The 12,913-nt window shown below is 43.4% G+C and overlaps 1 protein-coding gene across 1 annotated transcript in view; it reads right to left on the bottom strand.

Annotated features, from left to right (window-relative positions):
• The window catches only part of LOC126191214 (COBW domain-containing protein 1-like), a 524,606-nt gene that overhangs the window by 481,836 nt on the left and 29,857 nt on the right, over positions 1-12,913 (bottom strand). The window contains exon 3 of the mRNA XM_049932014.1: positions 11,662-11,753. Within this exon, the coding sequence (XP_049787971.1) occupies positions 11,662-11,753 (92 nt within the window). The remainder of the gene's footprint in view (positions 1-11,661; positions 11,754-12,913) is intronic.

Here is a 12,913-nt window from a genome sequence, read left to right as displayed (position 1 = left end):
ATGCCTTCAAAAAGTTTCATGTTTTCCTGTATGATGTAAAATTCCATCTCATCACAGATCACAAGACATTAGTTTTGCTGTTTAGCCCCTCAGTGTTGTTGCCCAGTACAACTACGAGAGTCACTTCTGCCCCACAATTAAACATGCGAATGCTGACAAGCTCTCCTGTCTTCCAGCCGGTCCAGACTCAGTTTTTGATCAGGAGTTACTCTGTTTCCACATTGATGAGTGCACTCAACAAGCTATTGGTGATTTCCAATCACTAGCACTTTGGCTGTGCTACCGACCTGATTTTACAGAAAGTGATACACTGTGTAAAACACGGCTGGCCTGTGGTGCTTCCATCGCAGACATCAGACCCCCTCGATAACTACTGTGTATTTCAGCATTGTTTCTCTATCACTGACCACATTCTACTTCTCAATACAGACTATTCACCTCCTCATCTAGTGGTTCCCTAAGCTCTCCATTCAGATATCCTGCAATTGCTGCACACTGATCACTGGGAGGGGGGGGGGGGGGGTGTCATGCACAAAGGCATTAGCCAGTCGTCATATTTTTTGGTATGGTTTGGGTGGCGACATCACTTGTTTAGTTACAACATGTTCTGAATGCACAATGCAGCAAGCTGCCCTGTAGGCAACATTGTCTCCGTGGTCGCAACCTTCACAGGCCTGGAACTATCTACACATTGATTTTGCCGGCCTTTTCCTTAATGCATACTGGCTAATAGTAATTGACGCATTCTTTCAGTTCCTATATGTTGTTTATTTGCCTGTCAACTTCAGCTGCTGCCACCGTGGCAGCACAGACAAAAAATATTTTCATTGATGGACTTCCAGCAGTGTTGGCCTCTTTTAATGGCCCTCAGTTTGTGTCACAAGAGTTTGCCTCCTACTGTGATGACCATGGGATTCATCACATTTTCACCCCACCCTTCCACTTGCAGTCCAACATTAAGTTGGAACATTCAACATGCAAATGTAAAAGTATGTGACTAAGTCCCTGTCTGACAATTCCTGGGATCAATTTCTGTCTTCCTATCAGTACACTCTATCTGGCAACAACAGCCCCGCTGGACTGCTCCACAGGAGTCAACCCTGGATGCTCATGCACCTCCTATGCCCCAACCAGGGACGTCAACCTGTGGAGCTGTCTTCCTTTTCCAGCTCGGGTTGGCTGTCCGGGCATGCGAGTTTGGTCATCGCCCAAAATGGATTCCCGCCATCAAATCCTGATGCTGCAGCTGCCATCTCTGATGACATCCATATGGAGGAGAGCTCTGTGCACGTCATTATGACCTGTTGTGCCAGTGCATGGATGACTGGACAAGCCTAGCTGGAACTCCCACATCACCATGCCAGTCTGCCTTGCTCGATGGATCACCTTATGTGGTTGAGTCCCTGACACAACATACGAGGGATCCCCTGTCACCAGTGGACGAATCTGGTGCAGCTTCTCCAATACGGCTACCAGTGCCAACATAGCTGCCGTCCACACTGAGCCAACTTTTCCATCTCAGCCATCAACTGCGAGGATACCACCACCACCACCACCACCACCACCACCACTACTACCAGGCACTGGACCTGATGTGGACATGGAACTTGCACCAACGACATCCATCCTACCATATGGGTTGCCACGAGAAGGCAGACTGCAATGCTGCCCACACCCAAAGTACTTCTGACCATATGTCCCATTATCAGCACGTCATCTCCGATAGAGCTTTGCGGAGGAGAATGTCAAGGACATCTCGTGAATCTGAGCTGTTCCCCAAGGGAAGAGGAATGAAGTAATGCATCCACACTTGAAAGCTGTGCACAGTAGCAGTGTGTTATCATCAGCGAAAGTGCACCACAAAAGAGCAATACTGTGAACTTCCGATAGAGCCTTCCATGCGTTAGTGCCTATTTAAACTGCACTGCACTAACACTCAGTTATCATGTTATTACTGCTTCCTTACATTTGCGTTATCCTATTGTGTTCATTGTATGTTATGGTGATTGGTGTACATGCCACAGTTTAATAATGTTGAACTAACATTCTTGGTTGTGTTGTGTCCAATTTACATTAGCCAATCACACCATTGCATGCACAAATTCAAGTAGCCTGCCAGAGATGGTGACACCAAACATGTTCTTTGTTTAGTTTCCTAACATCAAACAAGAGAACAATACAAAAACTTGACATGGCGTGATAGGAAGGATCCAACCCAAGCCAAAGGCAGAGGAGTCTCATCTGCTATCATCTACGCCATTAAAAAAATTGACACTAGTTGTATCTGGCAGCCTGTTTCAATCTGCATGCACAACAGCCTGATTGGCTAATTTCAATGGCAATTAACTTGTAAATGGCACAACGTACTGACTTTTTTTCTTAACAGTTTTTTCTTAGCATAAGCTACCCTAAAACATCTTTACAAGCCTGTCAGACTATTTCTGACCACCCTGTATATACCTCTTGGATCACCTTTACTACAACAATTTGGCAACAAAGCTATGACATGTAGTGGACATGAGTTGCAGAAAAAGGAATAATTCAAAACTGAAGTATCACATAAGAGTGCAGTCAGACAAATTTCCTTTCTTGTCATTAGTCCATCAAATACAGACAATATTTCTGATCTAAGTTCTTTCTGCTTTCAGATGTGGCCCTACCTTCTATTCAGTAGGAAATTATTCCTGTGGTTGGTCTGTGGTAGGAGGAGGAGGAGGAGGAGGAGGAGGAGGAGGAGGTGGTGGTGGTGGTGGAGGAGGAGGAGGTGGTGGTGGTGGTGGTGGTGGTGGGTGTAATGGATAGTTCTTGTACCTTGGACAACCACAATGGAATTACTCATGGGGTACAAGACTGGAACCAGGATTGGAATAGGGATGGACAAGAATATTCTGTAAGTTGGGTCAGTAGCACAATACTACTTTGGATGAGACTGATAGGATTTTGGCTAGGATATCCCTCATTTCAGAGCACAATGAGAGGTTCTTGATCCTGTGTCGAGGGCTTGTGCCTACTTAAGACAGCAACCAAGGACACAGACAAGTTACGCGGGCACAGACTTTTGCATGGGACAGCTCTTCAGATGACAAAACAAGGGATGGCCATGCTCTACCTGGCCACCAGGGGGCAACCTGAGAACTATCAGAGGTCACTGGCCCCAAGAACCTTTTCTCCTCCACAGGTTACGAGACCAAAAGTAGTACTTGCAGTGTCCTCTGACCCAGGCAGTATTTAGGCTAGCACCCAGGCTATGCTCAAGCACTTCACTCCGAGTGAGTTTTCTGGCCCAGGTACTGACAGTGAAAAAAAAAAAAATTCCATAATCTGGGTCTCACTCTGCAACCACCACTGTGATGCATCCACTGTCCACATTGACCTTCACTTCCAGGAGCTGCCAGCTATGGACTTATGTCATTCTTGGGCTCTACATAGAAGAGACATGGCCTCTGCGCCATGACCAGCAATTGGATTTTGTAATATTTGTCTTTGTTTTTTGCTGACAATATGCAAGACTTATCTTCTCTGCAGCCCTCTGGGACATTAATTGTGGCATGCTTAGTGTCTGGGCACTGGACTTTGGAACATTTAATTTATTCTGATATTTTCATGCCTTCAGATGTTATTGTTGTTCTTTCAATATTTAATTACGGACTTGTTTTTAATTACTGTGTTCCAATCTATTTCCACAGCTACAATCTATTTCCATCAGTGAAGATTGTTTATGTGAGTTGCAATAAACTTCATACTCATGGGACTTTAATTGTGGCATGCTTAGTGTCTGGGCACTGGACTTTGGAACATTTAATTTATTCTGATATTTTCATGCCTTCAGATGTTATTGTTGTTCTTTCAATATTTAATTACGGACTTGTTTTTAATTACTGTGTTCCAATCTATTTCCACAGCTACAATCTATTTCCATCAGTGAAGATTGTTTATGTGAGTTGCAATAAACTTCATACTCATTTCATATCTTGGTACTTTTCCTATGCTGCCTTTAGCATAGTTGGCTACAAGTTTTTGTCAGTGTCTCACATGTGTGGTCTGATCCAGATACACAGTCTTTTGACATGTGTTCTTCCACTTTCAAGTACACTTATTATCATGTAAATTCCAGCATGACAGAACTGGTGGATGTATCTGCCCAAGTGTTGTTTTCGTTCCAGCAGATGCAGTGCACCCACGGACTCCTGATCAAGCAGCTGGGGCCATCTCCACATCGCCTCTGGAGTTCTGCGACTGTCTCTCCCACATCAACTCCATTGTCAAGGACTTCCAGGCAGCACCCCCCACTGTTGCAGTAATTCATCAAGAAGACTGGGTCATGGGCAGCGAACTATATCGCATGCATGGAACAGCACTACCTAGCCCATGGCATCAAAGATGATACCCAAGAGCGCAGATTCTTTCTGTCAGTCACACACCCAGATGTTTTATCACCTTCTGCAACAACTTAACCTGGAAGTGGAACTTCACACTCTGCCCTATGACACATTGAAGTCCAGTTTGTTAGAATATATCGACTCCCAGGTGAATTTGGTGGCAGCCTGCCACAAGCTTTTCAACTGTCGTAAACTGAACATGTAGTCTTACTGCAAATGGATTGCTTGCCTCCAGGATTTAACTTGTGACTGCCATTTCCAGTGTAGTAATCCTCAGAGTAAGCAATCATATGTGACGTCCTTGATCCGAGGCGTGATTCTCGTGCATGCCCCCATTGAAGGACTATGCACAGATCTCCTTAAACTAAAAGATCCTTCCTTAGAAACATGTCTTCACATTATCAGATCTTTTGAGCAGTGTTTCAGATTGTCAGCCACCCTGCAGGACCCATCACAAGCATTTGCTACCTGACCAACATGATCTCCTAAATCCAAGTCAGGCAACCCCACCCAGCTCAGATCCACACCCTGCTGGCATAGAGTCAGTGGCCACATGCCACCCTCAACAGCCCCCTTCCTATAGCCACTGTTTCATTAGTCACCAGAGACACCAGTGCCACTACCAGCGCACTAAGTGCACCTTTTGTGGGAAAACCTAACAAAGGGCTTAAGTGTGCCGAGTAGTGCTCAGAATGAATGTTGATTGTGCATGTAAGGAACTCTTGGACACAGGGGTGGAAGATAGGACAGGCTTGTTCCCAGATGTATCCAACATTCAATCTGTGCTTCCCTACTAAGAGCAACCTCTATTGCTCACAATAGTCAACAACAACTTGCTCACTGAGTTGCACAGGGTGCTCCACGACCATCATAGACTGCCAATATTATTATCACATGGAGCCCCTCCCCTTCAGCCTTCTGACTCTCTGCTGCATAGTTACAGCAGTAACATTAAAGTCAGCAGCCAATTTACAGTCCAAGTTCAGTACTGTTCGACAGCTCTTATGGCCAGGATTATGGTCTTCAGCACTCCTGGAGCCATCAGTCTCTTGGGGCTGGATATGATCAACACTCTTGGCTTAGAAATCAATGACTCCATCCTCATCGTCAAGTCACTGGGTGCCAACTCCTGCCTTTTCTAAGTTTAGCTCAGTGTTCACACAACCCTCCTTGGGTGTCAAAGACTTTGAGGCATATGTGGCTCTTCCTTCATCTGTGACACTGAAGTTCTTCGAAGCCGGAAATGTTCCTTTTGTAGTCAGGGACAAACTTCAACTACAGCTACAGTGGTTGCAGGATGAGGGTATTCTCATTCCCTTTCACAAAAGCCTATGGGCCACCCACATTGTCTAGTAGAAAAACCAAATGGTGCACTGCGCATTTGCAGGGACTTCAAGACAACCACTAATGTCCAATCTGTCATATATGCTTATCCTATTCCCAAGGTAGGGGACATAATGATCTACCTCTCATGGGTGGTAAAGCGTTTGCCAAGACTGACCTCCATGAAGCATATCTCCAACTTCTACTGGCCAAGAATTCCCAATGCTTCCTTTTGGGCTGTTTTACCATAATAGACTTCTCTTTTGCATCACCACTACTCCAGCGATTTTTCAGCACTATCTCAAGCACCTCGCCTGCATGATGAACTCTTTATATGACATTCTCATTTTGGGCAAGAACACACAGGACTTGGCTCACAACCTGCACACACTGTTCATGGTCCTCCCACAGGCCTATCTCAAATAGACAAGTGCTGTTTTTTTTTTCTTTTTGTTCATCAAGTGGAATACCTGGTTTTTAGTACCTGAGGTATCTGCCCTATGTCATAGATTATAGAGGCAGTGAAAAACTTTCAGGCCCTAACTAACACATGCCAACTGAAACCAGTGTTGGGGCAGCTCAAGTATTACTGTAAATTTATTCTGCATGCAGCAGCCATTGCAGAACCCTTACACCACCTCTTATGCAAAATAGTTTGCTGGCAGTGGACCCTGGCATGTGATAACGCTTTCTGGGACTTGGTACAAGCCATCCTCTGCCCCAAGTGCCTTATGGCGTACAACCCCACCAAGCCCCAATCTTGGCAGCTTATGCATTAGACTACGGGTTAGAAGTGGTCCTGTCACATGTGACTGACGAGGTCCACAGCTGCCATTTCATGCTGTTCACAGGCCAAAAACCTCTTACACCTTCTTTTAAAAGTGTCGGCAAACATTTCAACCAAAATGGCACACTACCATCATTGGCGGACTGTGTTTCTTTCATGCTGTAATTATGACTTCAGTAACATTCGACACTCCAACATGCTATTGCCAACATTCACTCACATCTGCCCCTGGGCCAGGGCTGTGTCTCTGACGCAGACTCCAAATTCTGCTTCCACCTGGACATAGCCATGGGCAACCTACTGCTGGACGTGAAGTTTGTCATGCGCCACATTACTGAGGACCCAGTGCTCCAGGTGGTACTCTGCCTGGTGCATGCAGTTTGGCACCAGACTGCAAGCAGCTGTGACATCCAGAGGTCGAGGCCTACAGGTATCACTGGAATGAGCTCTCTGCCCTCAGATTGCACTGCTGCTACATGGGGACAACAGCCGCACCAAGGTCAAGATCCTAGAAACCCTCCACCAACATATCTTGTGGCTCTTGCAAGTCAGGCACTGGTGGATTGTACTCACCATGTACCTTGCCTACCAATAAGTTTACAGGTGGGGCATAGATGTGGCGATCATCCACACAGGCCATCCTTCCAAGTTGTCCTTTCTTTTATGACAGATACTTCTGCTCCCTGGTAAGAGCTAAACCTGGATTTTGCAGGTCCCTTCCTGGGGTACTCCTGGTTAATCACCACAATGCTCACAGTGATTTCCCCTATGTCTCAAACATGTCTACCATGTCTGTAGATCATTCAAACCCTGTCCCACATTTTTCAATTGAAGGCTACCAGAAACTATTGTCATGGATAACACCCCTCAATTTGTTTCTGTGGAATTCCCCATTTTCTGTGAAGCAAATGCCATAACTCACCAATACACATTGTGCACTTCCACCCTGCTTCTAATGGCCTAGCTGAATGCTTTGTACATACCTTTAAATCCCAATTGTGCAAGTTCCAGCACCATCACACTCTGGATGATGCCCTTACACTCTTTCTGGCTTTTTATTGTTGCGCTCCCCAGGACAGGTCAATCCCATCAGAAAAACTCACGACTAACCACATCAGTCACAATTATCTATCATCCACCTCACTAGCATCCATCCCCTCGTCTAAGCAGTCCAATTGCCACTGTTTCTCTCTCCAAGAGCCCATGTGAGCCCTTATCTTCACCAAAAGCTGCCAGCATTGGTTTCTTGCAGTCATTTCCAGTCTTCTGGGCTGAGCCAAGTTGAAGTGACACTTAAAGACAGTACGGTGTACTATAAGGACATTAACCAAATGCAGCCTTCCCGAGGACCTCTTCCTAGATCCGGTAGTCTACCATTGTATTTTGGAGCCCTCCACAATTCCCATCCCACACACCTGTCTAATCTCTGGACTGTGGCTAGCTCCTTGGAGGGATCCTCAGCTACTCCACACATCACACCAGCATCCCAGCCATCCTGGCTAAAAGCAGGAAGCCAGCTTCTTCCAGGGACGTCAAGATGTGTTACCACCTCTCCCCCCCCTTCAGGAGGGAAAGGGGCGGGGGGGGGGGGGGGGAGGGAGAGGAACAAATGCTCTGTCAGGACAACAATCACCAACACAAGCACCTCCATCAGTCACTGGCCCCATGCACCTTTTCTCCTCTGAGGGCAACATGAATGGTGCCCAGGTTATCATCTGGGCTACTCTCAAGCAGTTCACTCCAAGTGAGTCTCTTGGGCCATGCACCAATTGCATACACATTCCCATAATCAAGATCTCACTTTCGAGTTGCCACTATGGTGATGGTTCCATCCACATCGACTTTCACCTCCAGGAGCTGCCACCTACAGACCTACACCATTCTTGGTTTATGCACTGAAGAGACATGCCTTCCAATGCTGTGACCAGCAACTGGACTTTTCTTTGGTTATCGTTGGCAATACACCAGACTTAATTTTTTGTGCATCCCTTACTTTTGCATGTCACTTCTGAACTTTGATTGCCACATGCTTAGTGTTGCTTAGTGTTTGGATATTGGATTTTGGAACTTTCCATTTACTCTGACATTTACAGGCCTTCAGCCTCCAGATATTATTGTTGTTCTTTCAATATTTGATGAGTGACTTGTTTTCAATTATTGTTTTATACACTAATTCCCATGGAGAAGACTGTTCAAGTGTGTCACAATAAACATCATGGTCATTTTATACCTGATTATTTTTCCCACACTGCCGTCAGTGGACATGTCGTTTGGTCACTCGATGCCTAATGAAGGATGTGGTCAAGCTTTTCAAGGCTAGGGTGATAATGAGTGACCAGAGGACTGCTGGTCAGCAGCTGGTTAACAGCTTTACTGATGTCAGAGGAAGTGATTCATGGGGGATCTGTTTATGGATAAATTGGGCAGAATACTGTCTGTCAAAAAAGGTTTTGGTAAGGTTTTTGGTATATTTCAGCAACTACTGCTTTCCAATCCAATGAGGTGTGTTGGGGTGGTGAGGCTGTAAGGGAGAGTCTTTTTGACATGGAAGGGGTGACAGCTGTCAAACTGGAAGTATTGTTCATGGTCAGTGCACTTGATATGAGCAGATATACCTATGGAGTTGTCTGAGAGTTGGAGATCAACATCTAGGAAGATGGCACATTGAACTGAGAAGCACCATATTAAGTCAATTAGGGAGTAGGTGTTGAACTTATGAAGAAAAGAGGAAAGGTTGTCCTTGGCTTGAGTCCAGATCATGAAAATGTCATCAATGAATCTGAAGAATCTGAACCAGACAAGGGGTTTCAGAAGTTGATTGTATAGGAAGGATTCTTCCAGATTTCCCATTAATCAGCTGGCATATGATCGTGCCATGCGAGTACCAATGGCAGTACCATGGATTTGTTTTCAGATTTGGCCTTCCAAAGCGAAATAACTGTGAGTCAGGATGTGGTTGATTAGGAGGATTAAGAAAGACGTGGTGGATTTGGTATCAGGAGGATGTTGGAAAAGGTAGTTTCAGTCAATTGGATCTAGAGACCAATGACCTCAATAGTGGGTCATAAATTGAGAACACAGTTGGAAAAATAAACCACAGATCAATGTTTTATTTTAAGGAGAGGACTTTTAGAAGAAAGACATTTACAAACATTTCAAGTTTTCTGTGAGACTGGACATTCTGAAAAATACAAGCTTACACAATTGCTTTCTAAACTTTTTTTTATAATAGTCATAGAAGCTCCATTATATTTCCACAAATTATAAGGCAAACCCTGAAATACACTTACAAGCATTTCAGACAAATGCTGCATCATCATCTGTAACATTCATTGTGTGTTCTAAAATTACTTTCAGATGTTGTTCTTATACATCAGCTGTGGACAAAAGCTCTCTATCTGTATCCTGATAAGTACAAGAAGGGAACCTCTGTACATTTCTCACAAACACTGAGGAATTTCTGGTACTCCAGGAAAAGCATGTTAGCGAGTGTATCACTTAATACCCTAATGTATGGCAAATTTTAACTCTGTGTGTGACTTTCCATATTCCGTATAACACGTTTTCTCAAGTCTTTCACTTGCCCAAACATTTTGTCAGACAGTACATGTCTGGTAAGAAGAGGGGATGACACAACTGCCATAAACCACAGATGTGACCATGGTAATCAGATGAAAATAGAAGTCATCAATATGTGATAATTAGTCCACTCTGGTGACATAACTTCTCAGATGTTTAATCAAGACACAAGTATGAAGAGGAATGAGAAATGGGCATCAACAGTTTGTATTCCTAAAGGACAAGTGAATGTCAGGAGAAAATCAAAACCCACACACAATTCAATGACAAGCAGAAACAGGATAAGTAAACTGAAAGTTGGGAATTCAGGTCCACTCATGATATCTTCAAGATCTGGATCTATGGTCAAGACACACTATCCTTATACCTCCATAGCCTCAAGATCTTTTCTCTCATCTGCTTCACCTGGTCCATCTTCCCAGAAGTTGACCTCCATCTCTTTCAGGGACGCATAAAAACCTCTGCTCATATCAAGCTCACTTTTGATATGTGTCATTCTTTCCACATTTTAATGTCTCTCTCATATGTACAGCCACTCATAGACAACACATATGAAAAAACAAACAATTATTTGCCCAGTTTACTGAAGGTCTTAATACAGCCTCCACTAATAACCATTACCCTCCAAACCTAATCTGTAAATCTCCTATGTCCTAAGACCTGTCCTATGCACTCACAAAACACATTGCTTTCCAATTCCGTCACAGACATATACTATCCTATCAGGGGCAGGGCCACCTATGAAAACAGACGTATCACATTTGAGCTCTACTGTGACTTTTGCACAGCCACTTTATATGAGCTTGAGCACCAGACCAGCTGTACACCCAATATACACCCCACTCCCACACTGTAGCCAAGAGTAGAGTTGACCGCCCTGTGGCACAGCACACCTCTGAGCACAAGATGATGGATTTCAGTGGTTGCTTCCTATCCTAACTCTTTCTCCCAGCAACAGTGTCTTTGATTTATGTACATAGTATTGTGCTTACAACACATTCTTTAATCTCATAAACCTACTGGACTCAATCTTCACTACTAGCTCCTGACCAATTCCACCTCCAACCCTGCCACATAACCCATTCTGTAGTCACACCCTTGTCTCTGCAGTCTCCATGTGCCTCTGTTCTATCTCCCATTCTCAGTCACCACCTTCATATCATTCTGCACACACACAACTCCTCCTGCTTGTGACCCAAAACAAGCTCACCAGTGCCATATTCCTATCTAGTATGTCTGCTGCCTCTCCCCCAGATGTCACCACTCTTCCCTCAAGTCCTCTAATCCTCTTCTGTCACCTCACTCTCTCCTACCAATACAGCCCCTCAGCCCAGTCTAGCTGCAGTATTGGTAAAATGTAGTTGACTGAACCCATAGAGGTGTACATGTGTTACGTGTATACTGTATTATTTAGTTCTGAATATGGACATCATCCAAAACTAGCCAAATTTTGCAGTCATGTTTATGTGCCTATCAACCACTCAATACCTCAATTATAAGGTGATTTGTTAGCTTTACTCCTACTTTTATTTACATTTCACCAACGTCTTTCCATCATAAGAGTTACACTTCACACAAGGTAAAATTACTCACCTGGATCTGCCAAACCAGTAGTTTCCAGTAGAACATAATCAAATTTTCCTCTCTTTTTCATTAGATTCTCAATAGCTTTCACACCGTTGTCCCTGAAACAGTACATACGGTGTTACAATAGTTCCGAGGACTATAGCATTAACTACATGAAGAAAGAAACATATAAGAGACCAGAAATTGCGTGTTTCATATGTCAAAACATTTGTCTCAGGGGCATAACTACAGTCATGCAGATCCCAAGGAAAGTACCTACAGTAGGGGGGCCCTTCCCCATCTTGTACGCTTGGCTACACCCCCATTCCCCATTCAACAAAATGTTGACTACTAATTTCTCTCACAGACCCCCTTTCCCTTAATTAAATACACACTACACTACATCATCACCTAGGCTGTTTTCCTCCAAATTGAGTAATAAAGTGGAATTAAAAAGAAAAACTTTTATAAAAAAGTCTATTTTTTATACTTTGGTAAAGAAGAAAATAATCTTAATAACTTTTCTCTGATTTATCAAAACACGAAACAGCTATTCATTCCTACATCACTGCACACAACAAATACTGCATACTGCCCAGGTATGTCTTAATTCAACATAAAACCAAACTGTTTCTTATGAGATTCTGCATTTAACTAATAAAAAAATCTTGCTACTTTTAAAATAAAAATTAATTAGTTACAACACATATTAATATCATGAAAGGAAAATAATACAAACATCTAATAATACATTGCATGATGATACAGGAATAAAAGTAGTATATAAGTGTGAATACCCACGTAAAAGTTTAAACTTTGAATCAAATGTATGTTCTATGTGGCCTAAATTCTTGTCTCACTTCAATGAATGTGTCCTAATTCTTTTATGTGTAAATTGGTCCATTATTTCAGACAGATCAATATTTTGTGCTCTTTCACATAATGTACATAAATACATCTATACTCTGTGTATAGTGCTTTGCAGAGGATTCTTTTTACTGACTCATTCATTACAGCCTGTTCCTGTTCCATTACGCTGTAGGGCTGGATTATGTTTTAAGATCTAATGCTACACTCAGTTCATTACATTTCTTACTCATGAATTAAGTTTGGCAGAGGCCTAAGAATGGCAATGATGGCATCATATCACAGCTCAACATGTTGGAAGTGCTTATGGGAAAAGTTTTTAAATGTTACCCCTGTGATATGCTGTGAACAAAAAAATATATAGATGTTCTCACCCATGCCGGAGTATAGGGCATTTTTCGATTACTCTCTT

The sequence above is a fragment of the Schistocerca cancellata genome, chromosome 6 (genome assembly GCF_023864275.1).
Source record: "Schistocerca cancellata isolate TAMUIC-IGC-003103 chromosome 6, iqSchCanc2.1, whole genome shotgun sequence".
Classification (NCBI taxonomy): Eukaryota; Metazoa; Arthropoda; class Insecta; order Orthoptera; family Acrididae; genus Schistocerca; species Schistocerca cancellata.
Note: the sequence above shows the minus strand (reverse complement) of the source record. Positions and strands in the feature narration are given on the sequence as shown.